Here is a 19,538-nt window from a genome sequence, read left to right on the forward strand (position 1 = left end):
AGCCCTGGTTGATGCGGCTCAAAGATCAAAATGATAATACTCCACAGGGGAGCACAGGGTGATGCGCCTCAGGTAAGAACATAGAGAGACGCCACATGAGAGTACAGGATGATGCACTTCATGGGAGCACCTTCATGAGGCATATTTCAGTGGAAGCTGACAGCCAGGTGTAATCCCTAGTACCTCCCTTGGCCTGCGCTGTGGGTCAAGTGAGATTGGAGCCACTCTTGCTGTGATAGACTGTCCCTTTGACAAAGGGCAGTGCACAAGAGAGAGCACTACAAAGGAGCGGACACCCATAGCCCGAATTTAAAAAAATCAGACACTAAATCATATTTGTGTCTGGAGCAGGACTCGGAATGTGGGAGCATGAGACCCACAAGTTGTTCAACAGCACTATTCAGAAGTAAGATCACCAACACTTCTAGTTGCTGGAACTTGTACAAGGGACCAAGGTCTCCTTGTATCCTTGCTGGGTGAGGGCACATCACACAGGAATTGAACTGAATTGAATTGAAACTTATAGATCGCAAAACTGCCACCCTACGGGTACCCTGGCGCTTAGATTGAAAATAGCCACTCTAGCAGCAAAACCAATTGTCAGCGGGGGAATCTAGTTTTCACCCCTTGGAAATAGCCAGGTTTTCAGACTCCAGGAAGCCAGGACCACATGCGCTGAGCCTGGGGCATCGGTCTTCTGCCTGCCAGACAAGACCAGTGGACCCAGTGAGGTAGAGGAGAATGCCTGGAGGGAACGAAGGCCAGCAGGGATCCTGGCAAGTGGATACCGGTGAGAAAAGTGTAAGATGCCTGGTCTAGTTATAACCACTGCAGAAGTGTTGGCTGCCTGCTTAATAATGGCAAAATTATCAACTGCCATGTGACCAGGAAGGGGGCCATAGTAAAGTGCAGGCCATCGCACCTGTGATTGCCAAAGTTAGCAATGCCTGTGTGACCAGGACTGGAGCCACGGTGAAGTGTGGGCTGTCACCCATATAAGAGCCACAGTCGACAACCTCCATGTGACCAGGAAAAGGGAGCACCATGAAGTGCAGGCCTTTGTCCGTGTAGGTACCAATGCCGGAGACCCCAATTTCACCAGGAAGTTGGCCACTGTGAGTCTGGGATGGTGCCCTGCTTCGCAAGGCTAAGGAAGCCAGAAGGCACACTTACCCAATGCCGCAAGAGTGGGGCAAGGACATCTGAGGGCTAAGGTGATTGATGTGTCACTGGGGAAGACCGCAAGAGGTCAGCCGCACAGGCCATGATCCACTGCCAGGCAGCCAGGAATTGTTCACCGCCACCAACGGAGACGAACACTGAGTCCTCTTTGAGGTGCCGGAGTCCACGCGCGACGTTGCATGGGAGCAGATGATTGCAACTCGGCATCCACCTCTTATTCCGGCAAGTTCTTCCTCCGGCCTGGTCCAGGTTTGGTGACTGTCAGCACAATGTTTTTCTTTAATTGTGGAGGTGCACTGCGTATTGTTTTGTTATGCATAATACCTGTCCAATACGGCACTGTAGGTCTCAGACGAGAGGCCTCAACGGCTCACCAGGTACCCCATATATGGTGGGGAGGGCGACAGGCACTCTGCCTAGTTGGGGTGTGGATAGTTTTAAATCCGCGGGCAGGGACGCAGGGAGGGGCGATGGGAGTGGGGGGGGGTCGGTACTGTATGATGTGGGTTTGTTTTGTTGCTGTTTTTATGTTTTTTTGTAATTGCAGAAGAGTCCTTTCTTGTCACATTTTCCTGCTGACTCAAGGTCCACTGAGGACGGGTTGGCCACCTTGGATATTATCTAGCCCCCGAGAGGTCCACAAACCTCCCGATCCTATTGATCAAGCGTTAAGATGTATCTTGAGGTCTCGCCGTCACGGGCGAACCCCTTCCAGTCATTCTTCCTTTTTGCTCCACCACTTCCACCAACATGGCGCAGCCTTTCACTAGAACCCTTACTATCCTATTCTGGAATGTAAATGGTTTGGGTCACAAAATAAAGAGGAGCGTGGTCCTCCAATTTCTCAGACGCCACTACCCTGACATTGTCCTGCTACAAGAAACGCACCTAGTGGGCAAACCTGTCGGGCGCTCCAAAGGGGAGGGTACAAATTACAAGTCCACGCGGGTTTCTCCTCTGGCTCCCGTGGTACCGGGATCCTGGTCAAAAAGACTCTTGCACTCACTTCCACTAGGACTTGGGCAGACCCCCTGGGCCGTTTTGCATTGGCTGAGGCCTCGTGGGAGGGGCGCCCACTGAACATTATTTCAGCTTATCTTCCACCAACTTTGGTCCGAGACTCCCTTAAAGAACTGGGCGCCCAGTTATTAAGTCTTTCCCCGGGGACACTCCTGCTTGGCGGTGATTTTAATGTGACAATGTGTGATGACATTGACTGCAGGCCCCAACGGGGCTCCGATAATACCTAGCTTGGACCGGGCGGACTTTGCGCACGCCATGGGGCTGGAGGACGTTTAGCGCCGTCATTATCCAGACACACCGTACTTTACATACTATTCGAATGCACACAACAGTATGTCGCAAATTGATGATTTATTTTGCCCTACTGCAGACATGGGTAGCTTAGTTCGCCCGAGGGGCTTCCCCCGGGGCATCTCTGATCATTCACTTCTTAGTGTGGACCTTACTTACAACCGTCAATCCGTGAGGGGCCCAATTGTCATTAGTCCCTGGCTGATGCAGATCCCTGATATTAGAGAAGCATTGCAAATTTGCACTGAACAATACTTCGCGGAAAATGTTGGCTCTGTGAATTAGACGGTCACACTCTTGGAGGCTTACTTGGCGGTGATAAAAGGAGAGGCACTGGCCCTTAAGATGGGCTATCTGCGGAAACACGACAAGCAGATCCATCGGGCTGAATCTGACCTCATCCTCCTTGAGGCATCCCATAACGCGTCTCCTTCAGGGGCTAGTGCTGCTGGCTTTCGCGCCCAGCAACTGGTCGATAAGGCCTTGTCACAGGAAAAGGCGCAAGCGCGACTGCTTCACACGCGCAATCGCGTTTACGAGTTTGGAGACAACGCGGGTAAGATGCTTGCGTGGCTGGAGCTTCGTCACCAGGGGTCCAGGTCGGTGCCATCCATAATCCAGCCGGACGGCTCCACAATTGTAGATCCACAAGACATAGCGGAGGCCTTTGCAGACCACTTGGAACGTGTCTATACGGCTGGCGAGGGCTATACTTCTGATGAATCCAGATAACTTCTGGAGGAGATGCGCCTCCCAGCTGTGTCGGATGCGGATAGGGTGGCCCTGGATGCCGACATCACAGCGGAGGAGTTGACTGCGGCACTGTTTGCCGTTAATTCCGGCAAAGCTACGGGCCCTGACGGAGTCCCAGTTGAATTTTTGAAGGGCAGGGTCCCCGACATTATTCCCCATCTTCAGAATATGTTCACAAAGAGTCGTGAGGTCGGGATCCTTCCGCTTGCCCAGAGGCTCGCCTCCATAATGGTCCTCCTTAAGCCCAATAAGCCACCCTCTGACTGTAGCTCCTACCGGGCTATCTCTTTAACTAGTGCGGAGGCCAAGGTCCTAGCTAAACTTCTGGCAACTTGCGTTCTCCTAGTAAATGTAAATGTAAATGTGTGGGACTTGTAAAGCGCACTGTTGCCCGGGAGCGTCCTGGCGCTGAAGACCGCTGGGGAACCCGTCCTGGCTTTCCCTGTGAGATGGTCCCTTCTGGGTATCTCCAAGGTGAAACCAGGCATCCCCGGCGTCTGTGGGGGGCCGTTGTAGAGATGAGGCAAGTTTAATGCCCAGAGTTGCCGAGTGTGATCCCTGGTTAGAGTAGGCACCGAGGCGAGAATTATCGAGTCCGTTGACCCTGGTTCACGACCCTGCCACGTCGGGAATCGAACCCTGGTCCCGGGCCGTTCTCTGCTTCCGGGTCTGCCACCTCTAACCGGTGAGCCACACCACTCCACTAGTGCTCCCCTCCCTGATCCAAGATAACCAGTCCAGTTTTCTACCAGGTCGCAACACTGCATTGAATCTTCGGAGGATAAATAATGTAATGAGCCGCCGATCCAGTCTGCGACAAGACGCAGCCATTTTGTCCCTCGATGCCACGATGGCGTTCGACTCGATCGAATGGCCTTATATGTTTGAGGTTCTCAGTCGATTCGGCTTTGGGCCTCAGTTTATTAGTTTGGTGCAACTCCTTTATACAGACCTTTGGGGTCGAGTCCGAGTCAACAATCACACATCTCGGATGTTCCCACTTCATCGGGGCACCAGGCAGGGCTGCCCCCTGTGCCCATTATTGTTTGCTCTCACCCTGGAGCCCATGGCTCATTGAGTCCACACGGATGTCTCTATCAGAGGACTGCACTGGAACGAGGAAGTTACAGATAAAATCTCCCTCTATGCGGACGACATCCTCATATACGTATCATCCCCCCGATCCTCTATTAATAGCCTGTTTCACATCCTTACTAATTTTGGGAAGTACTCAGGATACTCTATAAATTGGACTAAATCCGTGCTCTATATGTTACATTGCCCCCCACCCCGTTTACCCAAAGGGTTTTCCATTGCGATGGCTTAGGAGGGTTTTCTGTATCTGGGCATCTTCATTACATCAGATCTCAAAATATTTCACGATCGCAACTCGTTGGGCCCTCTGCATAGACTCCGCAGTGATGTTGTCCACTGGCGCTCACTCCCCCTGTCGCTCCCGGGGAGGGCGGCGTTGTTTAAGATGCTGGCGCTCCCACGCTTCTTATATGTCCTGCAGAATTGCCCTTTCCTGATTCCAGATTCATATTTCCGGTCGGTAGAGAGCGAGCTCCGACTTTTGTTATGGGACGGGGGTGCCGCTCGGATTGCCCTCTGTAAACTTTTCCAGTGATGGTAAGACGGGGTTGCATAGCACTGCCTAACCTCCGCCTCTATTATTGGGCTTCGCAGTTGGTGGCTGTAAATCATTGGCTACACGGTTCGCCCTTGAATCCGGCCTTCCTCTTGGACAGGTGTCAGACTGGTCGGGAGGGTTACCTAGGAGCTCTCTACAGTAAGCCTGCCAAGGCTAAATATTTGGGGCCGATGGCACATACAGTAGCTATCTGGCACAGAGCTAATAGATGTTTGGGGTGGTCGAACAGACTCACTAGGGCAACTCCTCTGTGGTCGTCGCAAAGCTTGGGTTCCCTCTGCTTCATTTAGGGCTTTGACAGGTGGGACATGATTGGGATTTCTGAGATTCATAAGGGTAAGCTGCTGACTTTTAGTGATCTCCAGACTAAATACGCTTTGGCGCCCACTGAATTCTTCCGCTACTTGCAAATTACACACGCTATTCGTGCGGCTGTCCCGGATCTTGCTACCATACCGGAGTCCTCTTCTTTGGAGGACAGGCTCCTGTCTGAACCCCTCCCCGAGAAGGCCATTTCCCTTACATATAGTAAGCTCTGTAATAATCTCCCTGATCCCTTCCAGTCGTTGAGATCCAAGTGGGAGGCTGACCTGGGCCCCTTAGATGAGGAAGACTGGCGTTCGGCCTTAATGTCCCCGAGGGAATCAGCCATCTGCCACAGCTTTCGATCGATCCAATTGAAAGTGCTACATAGAGCATATATGTCTGCCCTTACTTTGGCCAGAATTGGAAGGCGCCCAGACGCACAGTGCCTGTGAGGTTGTGGTCTCCCTGGTACCTTCTACCACATCTTGTGGGAATACCCAGTGGTTCAACAGTTTTGGAACAGAATACTTCGGAAAATGAGTAACTCCCTGGGTAAGCCGCACTTGCTGGGACCCAAGGAATGTGTTCTTAACATATGGGGTGCGAATGACCTGAATGATCAGGAGCTACATTGGTCAGCGTTAGGTTTTCTGCTGGTTAAACGTGCAATAGCAATGAAGTGGGGATCGCCGGACCGGCTGTTGGTGGAAGACTGGGTGGCTGAGATGGATAGATGTATGATCGCTGAAAAGACAGTTTACAAGGTTCGAGGATGCCCAAAGACGTGGGACAAGAAATGGGGGCAGTGGAATGCATATCGGGGGGAAATATGCGACTCTCCAACAGCGGAACTGGCCATGTACCGTGACGGACCTGTGGGAACACATGTACGGTGATTCGGATGGGAGTGTTTGTGTATAACTTTATTGATTGTGCACTGCTTGTGACTGATATACTGACTCCACTTTCTTTGTTTCGTTTACTGTTTCAGTTAAAATAAAAATGAAAATGGGCCGCTATGATATCCTGGTAAGAATTGGGGGTTTTGAGTATATCTTCTCCTATAGAGCCGCCGGACCCAAGGGTTGTCGGCTGATGGGCTGTGTTGTGTGGATACTGATCTGACTATTGCTGCCGGCCACTGGGTTGTAGGCATGTAGCTCTGTCTTACGGAAATGTATAATAAAGGTCCTTTAAAAAAAATAAAAAAATAAAAAATAGTCTGGGGTATAGGGGTTGTTAAGACTCCTGGACCAGGCACAATCTGTCCAAGCTATATGATGCATCTTATAAAGCACCATGAAAAGGATCCGCTTTGGAACAGGGAACTAGTGTGTTGATCGATGGGCCTTGGAGACGCTCTCCTGGATATGAAGCTTCTTGACTCACTGATTTTATATGAAGTCCTGGGAGCTGCAGGATTGTCTAGCACACGTTTACATAATGCCAATGGACGTGGGAGGCCGGTGTGCACCAATTTTTGAGTGATATTATCTGGTTGCACAGCTGCAGTGGATGGCAGAGCCTCCCACTGTCAAAGGGGAGGCACACTCTTAAGAAAATTGGGAGGTGTTAGTTTAGCGGCAGGTATCTGAGCAGATTGACAGAAACAATAGAGGTACAAAATTGCTGGAACAGATGCCTAAAATAACAAAAACAAAACTGGAATACACCCCTGAGATGCAACTCGGTAGCTTGGTGGGGGAACCAGAGAGATTTCAAGTGATACAACTATGGAGGGTGGTTGGAGAACAGACAGTAGGGGATCTATATGGAGTACAGAAGGTAGGGGAGCTCTATACCAGGGACAAACTCAAAACATTTGCTGAGGTGTGGAAAGCACATCTTACCCTTTGGACTACATTTCCCTGGTTAAGCTGCTATGCTTAACTAGGATGTGGGTATGATTAACTCAATGTACATGACACACTTTAGAAACTGCTGACAATGGGTACAGGTGGGTGACAAGAGGCAATACTATATATGACCCTGCTTATATCTTCCACGAGAGACCTGGGTAGTCTCTGGGGTAATTGAAAGGCCAACATGGCAAATTTAGTGACAGAGAATGAAAGACGGCCCACCAGTCATTACATAAAGGGTATTGTGAAATGCTGGCTTCCACATATTCCAATGCAATCATATTCATAGAACATATTTGACACCTTGAAAAAGGAGTAAAATGCGGTGAGCCACTATTTATGTCTCCCTCATAGCTGCCAACCTGAGGCAGGATGCTTCCAAACGGTATGGAACTATTCAGTTATTGCTGCCTATTGGACTACAGTGACAACTGGCCACATTGACAATATGAGAAAGACTGGACTCATGCACCTAAATATCTGCCTCCTAGGACTACTGGATAGGTCAAAGAAGCACAAGTTATGTAGCAGATTTTTACATTTAGTCATACTACTAAGCAAAAAAAGAATTACTGTGTACTGGAAATTGAGTGCTGTCCCAACACAAGTGGTTGGTAGAAGTGCAGAAATGGGCAGAATTGGAGAATGCCATGATGCTGAGGCCAGCAGCACAGAGGCAGGAATGGAACAGAGATCATAGGACATGGAGCAATTGACTGTATATTATGACACCAAACGGAATGACTTATGTGCCCTTTTCTCCCACTTAGTTGACATTGAGAATAAGAAGAGAGGGACTTCTATTAACCAGTGGAAGTAACAATATGAGCAATGGATAGGGCCCTGTCTCTGCTTTTAGATGCAAACAGTCACAGTAGTGGGTCATTGTTAAGTTTTCTACTGCGTCCTCCAACCTAATCTCTGCCCCCTCATCCCATAGTCATCAAACTAGAAGGTAAATAAGTGCAACTGCTAAAAACAAGGTAATAGAAATGAATGAAACCTTGATCTTTGCAATTTAACCCCTGCCATGCTAATGACAGCCGGGAGCCGTCATGGCACACAGTGCTCGTGTGCTGATGACGGCTCCTGGCCGTCATGACCACACCCGCGATCGGAATGTGCCGCACAGGCACAGAATCGCGGCCGCGCCCAAGGGGTTAAAATGCGGAAGTTATGTTGTTGAGGGTAAATGTAGAGGCTGGTTAAACAGAAGGTAAGTACGATGTTTATGTGAATAGTTGAGCCTCCACTGTAACTGTATCAATAAAAAGTTGTTTAACCACTCCCCTGCTGGTGACGGAACCACTCCATCATCTGCTGTCGCGCTGTGCTGATGAAGGAGCGGTTCCGTCACGGTCCGCTCGGCACGCCTGCGCGGCGCGAATTCCGCACCTGCTCTGAGCGTTCCATTGAGCGGGCGGGGCCGTGACGGAACCGCTCCGTCATGAGCACAACGCAACCGCGGCTGGTGACAGAGCGGTTACGTCACCAGCATGGACCCGCCGCGCGGCCGCTCCGCCCCCTTAGCACTGCGGCGGAATAGCCGCCGCAGTGAAGGGGTTAAAAAACTGACACACCTAAATGCAATACTGAATGTGGGAAAGAACACATGCACACAGCATGAATGCATGCGTCACTTTTGGAACGAATTGAAGGGTATTTTAGAGGGTATGCAGCTAGAAAAAACAAGCATTGGCATAGCCAATAGGTCTCGATTTTGGGACCTTATAAGTATTTAGTTATGCAGCACAATATCCTTGGTGCAACAATATCACCCGTTGCATGGCTAAATGCCTCCCAAAGGCGAGACCTATTGGCTATGCCAATGCTTGTTTATTTTTATTAGAGTTGACAGAAATAACAGTTTATTAAGATTTTCAAATGAAATAGGCGCCTCTGCCTGCAAGTAAGTGAAGTCAACGCCCCTCTGAAATTAAAGGGGCACAAGCTGACGAAAAAAATAAGCAACTCCGCAGGAGGAGGAAGGATGGGGGCAACAAGCAATGGGGCGGTGGGATGGAGAAAAAACAAGTACCTCAAGCCAATTGCAACCAGCCAAAGGACACATAAATAAATGTATGAATTTAGTACTTGGTCTAGGTTCTCTATCAAAGGGACAACACAAAGAAGAAAGGACCTTTTTGAGTGTTTTTTTTAAGACACAACAGGTCACCGGGAAGCAACAGTGCACATACGCTGCCTGTAGGCTTGATCTAAAAACAAGCAATGGGGGAAGGGAGTGCAAGCAGTAAGGCACACAAGTAAGGCACACAAGTAAGGCACACATGGGAAAGCAATGATGAGAAGGGACTGACAAGGAAGGAAACAATAAAAACACAAGACTCCTTCCAAGCCCCACAGAGCGAGAACTGCACGTTTTGCTTCAGCGCCGCTCGAAAGAGGGTGATGCTTTGTCTGCGACATAACCCACTAAATACTTGAACCCATTGGGAAAGCCATAATCTGAGCGATTTCAGATCTTGTGCACAAGAGCATTGATTATTGTGGTGCTTAGGATACTTGAATGCAGATCAAAAGCAGTAAATGACATGTAAATGTCAACATCCCATAAAGCACCAACAGGAGAGCGTAAACAACCACAAAAAAACAAGTGGGATGGGTGGGGGGAGTGCACGTGCGCTCTAAGCACCAGCTGTTTGCTCTTTTTCAAAGAACACACTCGTGTCACGCCGCTGCGCACTCCCGCAAGCTGTATGTTGCCACAAGCATGAGTATGTGCTTGGATAAAGAGCTGTACAACGGCTAAAAGTCTCCTATGCTGCGCATGTGCGCTGCGTAGGTGAGACCTAAAACCAATGAGATGAGTGCTTTCACTAGTCTGTCCAGAGTTAGACCTTGAACCAACAGGAAGCAACTGCTACTTGCTTTGTTAACAGGTTAGTGCAGGTTACATGTTGAGGATGACTATATTCAACATGTCTATACAGTATTTATGTGAACCATGACCTTCAAATCAGTTGCTGGTGTTCTACTTGAGAACACTAGAGGGCAAATATTGATGTATCACACATAGGCAATCTTAATGACGATCCACAATGGCATCTGTTTGCTGCTCCAGTCTAATCAGAAGCTGTGTATCATCAACATTGGAGAATGACCGAAACCAAATGATCTATCTAATGCACCAGAATTTGAACACATAGAAGAACTGAAGTCTAGGAAGAAGCTGTGAAACCCTCATGTACATACCTACGAGCATTTGCTGGGAACTATTATAAGTGACGTTTTTTAAGATATGAATTTGAACACACACAACTTCTAATAGTCCCTTGAATCGTGGATGAACACCTTTTACAACAATATTTAGCTTGGGATTGGACATAGCTGAATGTTTCCTGTCTGTTCTAAATTAAAGTGGATGTTGACAGATTTGAATACATTTACATTATCTGATAATGTCAGATAGTTAATGATTGGCATGTATTGTTACAGATCTTTCCTCACTTGGAAGTTAAAGATAATCAAGTGGCCTCTAGATTCCAGAAAACAGTACATAATTTTGAAAACGCGGTATATGTTGACAGATAAAACAATGGATTATGTAACAATTAGTAAGACATTTGGTAGTGTAAAATGTAATCATTCCTTTAAATCTTAATTGCAAATTCTGATTGTTACCTGGTTCTTACATCTAATTTGCATCTGTTGATGATGCAAGATAACTCAAAGAGTATTGGAAACCATCCTCTCACCCATACCCTGTCTTCAGGCGCTACATTCATGTCATCACTTGTATATTCCTTGAAGGCCTTCATGAAAAAAGAAAAGAGGCCTGTTTTAGAAATTGTGGCAAACATATACGTCAATCGAAGTTCATATGTAAAGAATAATCAAGGCAAAACATTATGGCAATAAGACATCATACAAGCCAAATGTAAGTAAAGGAAAAAAACACACTTTGTTCACAACCATAAGAGATAGCCAAAGTAAAAATATGAATTTTTGTTCTTTGAGAGAGCTCATGGTTCCAGTCTAAGCACGCTATCAGCCATGCACACAGTGAAGAGTCTTGAACCTGATAAGCTAAACACTCTACAATTAGAATGTTACGAATTTCCAATTTATATTTGTGCATTTGACTAGCTGGTCACTGTAAAGCTAGTATAAAAAAACAGTTAATTACCGTTAAGCACCTTTTCTTGGCATGTAGTGCTTTAGATACACATGCTGTGCATACTCCTGCCAACTAGTATTAGGTCAAAATGTTTAGAAGTTGTTTTTCTTTGAAGACGTCTTTGCAGTCACAAGGTAAGGTGACACCTCCTCTTGGTAATAGTGCACATTGGCATCTACTCCATTGTTAGACTGTTTTCCCACAAGAGGGTGAGAATGGTGTTTAAATAGGTGTAAGTAAAGAGATGCCCATGCATATGAAAATATAGATTAAAACTGCCACAACCACTGGTGTCAGGGGAGGAGGGTGGACGCATGGGAATCTACAGCACTAAATGCCAAGAAAAGATGCTTACAGGGTAAGCAACATAATCCGTTCAAGGCATGTGTAGCTGTAGATACAAATGCTTTGCACAGACTGTACAGCAGTGCCCTCCAAAAAGCGGTAGCTAACCAGTAGACATTGCATCTGTTTGAAAAAGTGTATGTAGCACCGCCTGTCCTACATTAGCTTGTTGGTGTGCTAAACCATTCACACAATAGTCTTAGGTAAATGTGTGTGGTGTAGACCATGTAGCCCATGTCAGCTTTGGAGATGCTGTCTAAGAAAGACATAGATGCCCCTATTTTCTGAGTAGAGTGTGCTCTAGGGGTTATAGACAAAGACCTTTTTGTTTGAAAGAGCATATTTGGATGCATTTAACAATCCATCTAGAAATGCTTTTTTAGGGCTCGGCCTACGTCACCACTGCGTCAGCAGTGGGGCGGAGCTCCGAGCCGTATTGTTAAGGGGCTCAGAATAGTGAAGTAAAAATTCCTCAGTGCGTGAGATTTTCAGTAGTTATTTTTGCCATCTGCATGGTAATTGGTCCTCGCGGTGCCGTGTTTGTAGTAGCTTTGACGCAATAGGCCATATATATTTTATGTTCGGTACTTCCTGCATTTTCTGTGCGGTTATGCACAAGGGAGTCTAATAAATTTCAATTAGGAGCTGTCAGGGTGCCGATGTAATAGAATCCAGATGGTAGGGGCGCGTTCACCAGTCTGCAGTGAGTTTGGTGGGCCCGCGTTCGTCTGCATCCTTTCATGTGTAAGTGTTGGCTTTTGCAGAGCTGGCTTGGTCGTGCGATAAGAAGTAATTAAGACGAAACAGATGTTCCCTTCAGTTTTATGAGGGCAGGAGGGCTTTTGTTTCTGTCAATATAGTTTTGTTTCTGCATTTCAGTTACTAACTTCACATGTTTTTAAAACTAAACATTTGCTGTCGTATGACTTACATCAGTGTGTTCTTAGAACCATCTATAGACATAGGTCAGTCTAATACTGAAAACTGCATGTGGGAAACACATGCACAAGCATCACAACAACTTTGTGGCGCAGCTCTGCTTGTCAGTGTATATGTGTATCGCAGTGCTCTTTAACATTTATTTTGTTGTCCATTTACTGCAGCTAAAATGTTCAACAAACATTAAGTAGCCTATCCTGGCAGTCTAATACTGAAAACAGCATGTGGGAAACACATGCACAAGCATCACAACAACTTTGTGGCGCAGCTGTCCTTGTCGGTGTATATGTGTATCGAAGTGCTCTTTAATATTTATTTTGTTGTCCATTTACTGCAGCTAAAATGTTCAACAAACATTAAGTAGCCTATCCTGGCAGTCTAATACTGAAAACAGCATGTGGGAAACACATGCACAAGCATCACCACAACTTTGTGGCGCAGCTCTCCTTGTCAGTCTATATGTGTGTCGCAGTGCTCTTTAATATTTATTTTGTTGTCATTTCACTGCAGCTAAAATGTTCAACAAACATTAACCCCTTCAGCGCGGCGCGAATTTTCGCGCTGTGCTGAAGGTTCTAATGAGCTTATCGGCTCATGACGGAACGGTTCTGTCATGAGCACAGCTCAACAGAAGCTCATGACGGAACCGTTCCGTCATGAGCATGGAAGGGGTTAAGTAGCCTATCCTGGCAGTCTAATACTGAAAACAGCATGTGGGAAACACATGCACAAGCATCACAACAACTTTGTGGCGCAGCTGTCCCTGACAGTGTATATGTGTATCGCAGTGCTCTTTAATATTTATTTTGTTGTCACTTTACTGCAGCTAAAATGTGTTTTTTTTTAAACAATTTAGTGCACATTAGTAGTCTGAGCAGAGTTCACCTGAGTATGCATGGTGAGCACACTGAGTATGCAGGGTGAGCACACTGAGTATGCAGGGTGATCAGTAAGAGTATGCAGGGTGATCAGTAAGAGTATACAGGGTGATCAGTATGAGTATGCAGGGTGATTAGTATGCAGGGTGATCAGTATGAGTATGCAGGGTGATCAGTATGAGTATGCAGGGTGATCAGTAAGAGTATGCACGGTGAGCAGTAAGAGTATGCAGGGTGAGCAGTATGAGTATGCAGGGTGAGCAGTATGAGTATGCAGGGTGTTCAGTATGAGTATGCAGGGTGAGCAGTATGAGTATGCAGGGTGAGCAGTAGGAATATGCAGGGTGAGCACACTGAGTATGCAGGGTGAGCAGTATGAGTATGCAGGGTGAGCAGTACGAGTATGCAGGGTGAGCACACTGAGTATGCAGGGTGAGCAGTATGAGTATGCAGGGTGAGCACACTGAGTATGCAGGGTGATCAGTATGAGTATTCAGGGTGATTAGTATGAGTATGCAGGGTGAGCAGTAGGAGTATGCAGGGTGAGCAGTATGAGTATGCAGGGTGAGCAGTATGAGTATGCAGGGTGAGCACACTGAGTATGCAGGGTGAGCAGTAAGAGTATGCAGGGTGAGCAGTAAGAGTATGCAGGGTGAGCACACTGAGTATGCAGGGTGATCAGTATGCAGGGTGATCAGTATGAGTATGCAGGGTGAGCAGTAGGAGTATGCAGGGTGAGCAGTGTGAGTATGCAGGGTAAGCAGTATGAGTATGCAGGGTGAGCAGTATGAGTTTGCAGGGTGAGCAGTATGAGTATGCAGGGTGAGCAGTATGAGTTTGCAGGGTGAGCAGTATGAGTATGCAGGGTGAGCACACTGAGTATGCAGGGTGAGCAGTAAGAGTATGCAGGGTGAGCAGTAGGAGTATGCAGGGTGAGCACACTGAGTATGCAGGGTGAGCACACTGAGTATGCAGGGTGATCAGTATGCAGGGTGATCAGTATGAGTATGCAGGGTGATCAGTATGAGTATGCAGGGTGAGCAGTATGAGTATGCAGGGTGAGCAGTAAGAGTAGGCAGGGTGAGCAGTATGAGTATGCAGGGTGAGCAGTATGAGTATGCAGGGTGAGCAGTATGAGTATGCTGGGTGAGAAGTATGAGTATGCAGGGTGGGCACACTGAGTATGCAGGGTGAGCACACTGAGTATGCAGGGTGAGCACACTGAGTATGCAGGGTGAGCACACTGAGTATGCAGGGTGATCAGTATGCAGGGTGATCAGTATGAGTATGCAGGGTGATCAGTATGAATATGCAGGGTGAGCAGTATGAGTATGCATGGTGAGCAGTATGAGTATGCAGGGTGAGCACACTGAGTATGCAGGGTGAGCACACTGAGTATGCAGGGTGGGCACACTGAGTATGCAGGGTGGGCACACTGAGTATGCAGGGTGAGCACACTGAGTATGCAGGGTGAGCACACTGAGTATGCAGGGTGATCAGTATGCAGGGTGATGAGTATGCAGGGTGATCAGTATGAGTGTGCAGGGTGAGCAGTAAGAGTATGCACGGTGATCAGTAGGACTATGCAGGGTGAGCAGAGTGTGAGTATGCAGGGTGATCAGTATGAGTATGCAGGGTGAGCAGTAGGAGTATGCAGGGTGAGCAGTGTGAGTATGCAGGGTAAGCAGTATGAGTATGCAGGGTAAGCAGTATGAGTATGCAGGGTGAGCAGTGTGAGTATGCAGGGTAAGCAGTATGAGTATGCAGGGTGAGCAGTATGAGTATGCAGGGTGAGCAGTATGAGTATGCAGGGTGAGCAGTATGAGTTTGCAGGGTGAGCAGTATGAGTATGCAGGGTGAGCAGTATGAGTATGCAGGGTGATCAGTATGAGTATGCAGGGTGAGCAGTATGAGTATGCAAGGTGAGCAGTATGAGTATGCAGGGTGAGCACACTGAGTATGCAGGGTGAGCACACTGAGTATGCAGGGTGAGCACACTGAGTATGCAGGGTGAGCACACTGATTGAGCACACTGAGTATGCAAAGTGAGCACACTGAGTATGCAGGGTGATCAGTATGCAGGGTGATCAGTATGAGTATGCAGGGTGATCAGTATGAGTATGCAGGGTGAGCAGTAAGAGTATGCAGGGTGAGCAGTAAGAGTATGCACGGTGAGCAGTAACAGTATGCAGGGTGATCAGTATGACTATGCAGGGTGAGCAGAGTGTGAGTGTGTAGGGTGAGCAGTATGAGTATGCAGGGTGAGCAGTAGGAGTATGCAGGGTGAGCAGTAGAAGTATGCAGGGTGAGCAGTAGAAGTATGCAGGGTGATCAGTATTAGTATGCAGGGTGATCAGACTGAGTATGCAGGGTGATCAGACTGAGTATGCAGGGTGAGAAGACTGAGTATGCAGGGTGAGCACACTGAGTATGCAGGGTGAGCACACTGATTGAGCACACTGAGTATGCAAAGTGAGCACACTGAGTATGCAGGGTGATCAGTATGCAGGGTGATCAGTATGAGTATGCAGGGTGAGCAGTAAGAGTATGCAGGGTGAGCAGTAAGAGTATGCACGGTGAGCAGTAACAGTATGCAGGGTGATCAGTATGACTATGCAGGGTGAGCAGAGTGTGAGTGTGTAGGGTGAGCAGTATGAGTATGCAGGGTGAGCAGTAGGAGTATGCAGGGTGAGCAGTAGAAGTATGCAGGGTGAGCAGTAGGAGTATGCAGGGTGATCAGTATTAGTATGCAGGGTGATCAGACTGAGTATGCAGGGTGATCAGACTGAGTATGCAGGGTGAGCAGACTGAGTATGCAGGGTTAGCAGACTGAGTATGCAGGGTTAGCAGACTGAGTATGCAGGGTTAGCAGACTGAGTATGCAGGGTGATCAGTAGGAGTATGCAGGGTGAGCAGTAGGAGTATGCAGGGTGAGCAGTATGAGTATGCAGGGTGAGCAGTAGGAGTATGCAGGGTGAGCACACTGAGTATGCAGGGTGAGCACACTGAGTATGCAGGGTGATCAGTATGAGTATGCAGGGTGAGCAGTATGAGTATGCAGGGTGAGCAGTAAGAGTAGGCAGGGTGAGCAGTATGAGTATGCAGGGTGAGCAGTATGAGTATGCAGGGTGAGCAGTATGAGTATGCTGGGTGAGAAGTATGAGTATGCAGGGTGGGCACACTGAGTATGCAGGGTGAGCACACTGAGTATGCAGGGTGAGCACACTGAGTATGCAGGGTGAGCACACTGAGTATGCAGGGTGATCAGTATGCAGGGTGATCAGTATGAGTATGCAGGGTGATCAGTATGAATATGCAGGGTGAGCAGTATGAGTATGCATGGTGAGCAGTATGAGTATGCAGGGTGAGCACACTGAGTATGCAGGGTGAGCACACTGAGTATGCAGGGTGGGCACACTGAGTATGCAGGGTGGGCACACTGAGTATGCAGGGTGAGCACACTGAGTATGCAGGGTGAGCACACTGAGTATGCAGGGTGATCAGTATGCAGGGTGATGAGTATGCAGGGTGATCAGTATGAGTGTGCAGGGTGAGCAGTAAGAGTATGCACGGTGATCAGTAGGACTATGCAGGGTGAGCAGAGTGTGAGTATGCAGGGTGATCAGTATGAGTATGCAGGGTGAGCAGTAGGAGTATGCAGGGTGAGCAGTGTGAGTATGCAGGGTAAGCAGTATGAGTATGCAGGGTAAGCAGTATGAGTATGCAGGGTGAGCAGTGTGAGTATGCAGGGTAAGCAGTATGAGTATGCAGGGTGAGCAGTATGAGTATGCAGGGTGAGCAGTATGAGTATGCAGGGTGAGCAGTATGAGTTTGCAGGGTGAGCAGTATGAGTATGCAGGGTGAGCAGTATGAGTATGCAGGGTGATCAGTATGAGTATGCAGGGTGAGCAGTATGAGTATGCAGGGTGAGCAGTATGAGTATGCAGGGTGAGCACACTGAGTATGCAGGGTGAGCACACTGAGTATGCAGGGTGAGCACACTGAGTATGCAGGGTGAGCACACTGATTGAGCACACTGAGTATGCAAAGTGAGCACACTGAGTATGCAGGGTGATCAGTATGCAGGGTGATCAGTATGAGTATGCAGGGTGATCAGTATGAGTATGCAGGGTGAGCAGTAAGAGTATGCAGGGTGAGCAGTAAGAGTATGCACGGTGAGCAGTAACAGTATGCAGGGTGATCAGTATGACTATGCAGGGTGAGCAGAGTGTGAGTGTGTAGGGTGAGCAGTATGAGTATGCAGGGTGAGCAGTAGGAGTATGCAGGGTGAGCAGTAGAAGTATGCAGGGTGAGCAGTAGGAGTATGCAGGGTGATCAGTATTAGTATGCAGGGTGATCAGACTGAGTATGCAGGGTGATCAGACTGAGTATGCAGGGTGAGAAGACTGAGTATGCAGGGTGAGCACACTGAGTATGCAGGGTGAGCACACTGATTGAGCACACTGAGTATGCAAAGTGAGCACACTGAGTATGCAGGGTGATCAGTATGCAGGGTGATCAGTATGAGTATGCAGGGTGAGCAGTAAGAGTATGCAGGGTGAGCAGTAAGAGTATGCACGGTGAGCAGTAACAGTATGCAGGGTGATCAGTATGACTATGCAGGGTGAGCAGAGTGTGAGTGTGTAGGGTGAGCAGTATGAGTATGCAGGGTGAGCAGTAGGAGTATGCAGGGTGAGCAGTAGAAGTATGCAGGGTGAGCAGTAGGAGTATGCAGGGTGATCAGTATTAGTATGCAGGGTGATCAGACTGAGTATGCAGGGTGATCAGACTGAGTATGCAGGGTGAGCAGACTGAGTATGCAGGGTTAGCAGACTGAGTATGCAGGGTTAGCAGACTGAGTATGCAGGGTTAGCAGACTGAGTATGCAGGGTGATCAGTAGGAGTATGCAGGGTGAGCAGTAGGAGTATGCAGGGTGAGCAGTATGAGTATGCAGGGTGAGCAGTAGGAGTATGCAGGGTGAGCACACTGAGTATGCAGGGTGAGCACACTGAGTATGCAGGGTGATCAGTATGCAGGGTGATCAGTATGAGTATGCAGGGTGATCAGTATGAGTATGCAGGGTGAGCAGTATGAGTATGCAGGGTGAGCAGTAAGAGTATGCACGGTGAGCAGTAAGAGTATGCAGGGTGATCAGTATGAGTATGCAGGGTGAGCAGTATGAGTATGTAGGGTGAGCAGTATGAGTATGCAGGGTGATCAGTATGAGTATGCAGGGTGATCAGTATGAGTATGCAGGGTGAGCAGTAGGAGTATGCAGGGGGATAAGTATGAGTATGCAGGGTGATCAGTATGAGTATGCAGGGTGATTAGACTGAGTATGCAGGGTTAGCAGACTGAGTATGCAGGGTGATTAGACTGAGTATGCAGGGTGATTAGACTGAGTATGCAGGGTGATTAGACTGAGTATGCAGGGTTAGCAGACTGAGTATGCAGGGTTAGCAGACTGAGTATGCAGGGTTAGCAGACTGAGTATGCAGGGTTAGCAGACTGAGTATGCAGGGTTAGCAGACTGAGTATGCAGGGTTAGCAGACTGAGTATGCAGGGTTAGCAGACTGAGTATGCAGGGTTAGCAGACTGAGTATGCAGGGTGATTAGACTGAGTATGCAGGGTGATTAGACTGAGTATGCAGGGTTAGCAGACTGAGTATGCAGGGTTAGCAGACTGAGTATGCAGGGTTAGCAGACTGAGTATGCAGGGTTAGCAGACTGAGTATGCAGGGTTAGCAGACTGAGTATGCAGGGTGATCAGTAGGTGTATGCAGGGTGATCAGTAGGTGTATGCAGGGTGATCGGTAGGTGTATGCAGGGTGATCAGTAGGAGTATGCAGTAGGAGTATGCAGGGTGAGCAGTAGGAGTATGCAGGGTGAGCAGTATGAGTATGCAGGGTGAGCACACTGAGTATGCAGGGTGATCAGTATGAGTATTCAGGGTGAGCAGTAGGAGTATGCAGGGTGAGCAGTAGGAGTATGCAGGGTGAGCAGTATGAGTATGCAGGGTGAGCAGTTTGAGTATGCAGGGTGAGCAGTATGAGTATCCACCAAACACACACACCAACAGCCATCACTGCACAATTCCTACAGGCACACACATCCAACACCCATCAATGCACACACCAATTGATAACGCATCCACCAATTAATATT

At 48.0% G+C, this 19,538-nt stretch overlaps 1 protein-coding gene across 1 annotated transcript in view; it reads right to left on the reverse strand.

The window, feature by feature from the left end:
* LOC147668689 (brefeldin A-inhibited guanine nucleotide-exchange protein 1-like) overlaps positions 1-19,538 on the reverse strand; it is a gene marked incomplete at its 3' end in the record, with an annotated part of 274,357 nt that overhangs the window by 108,636 nt on the left and 146,183 nt on the right. The window contains exon 10 of the mRNA XM_086948511.1: positions 10,714-10,844. Within this exon, the coding sequence (XP_086804637.1) occupies positions 10,714-10,844 (131 nt within the window). The remainder of the gene's footprint in view (positions 1-10,713; positions 10,845-19,538) is intronic.

This window comes from Lissotriton vulgaris, unplaced genomic scaffold (genome assembly GCF_964263255.1).
Source record: "Lissotriton vulgaris unplaced genomic scaffold, aLisVul1.2 SCAFFOLD_3018, whole genome shotgun sequence".
NCBI classification, from domain to species: Eukaryota; Metazoa; Chordata; class Amphibia; order Caudata; family Salamandridae; genus Lissotriton; species Lissotriton vulgaris.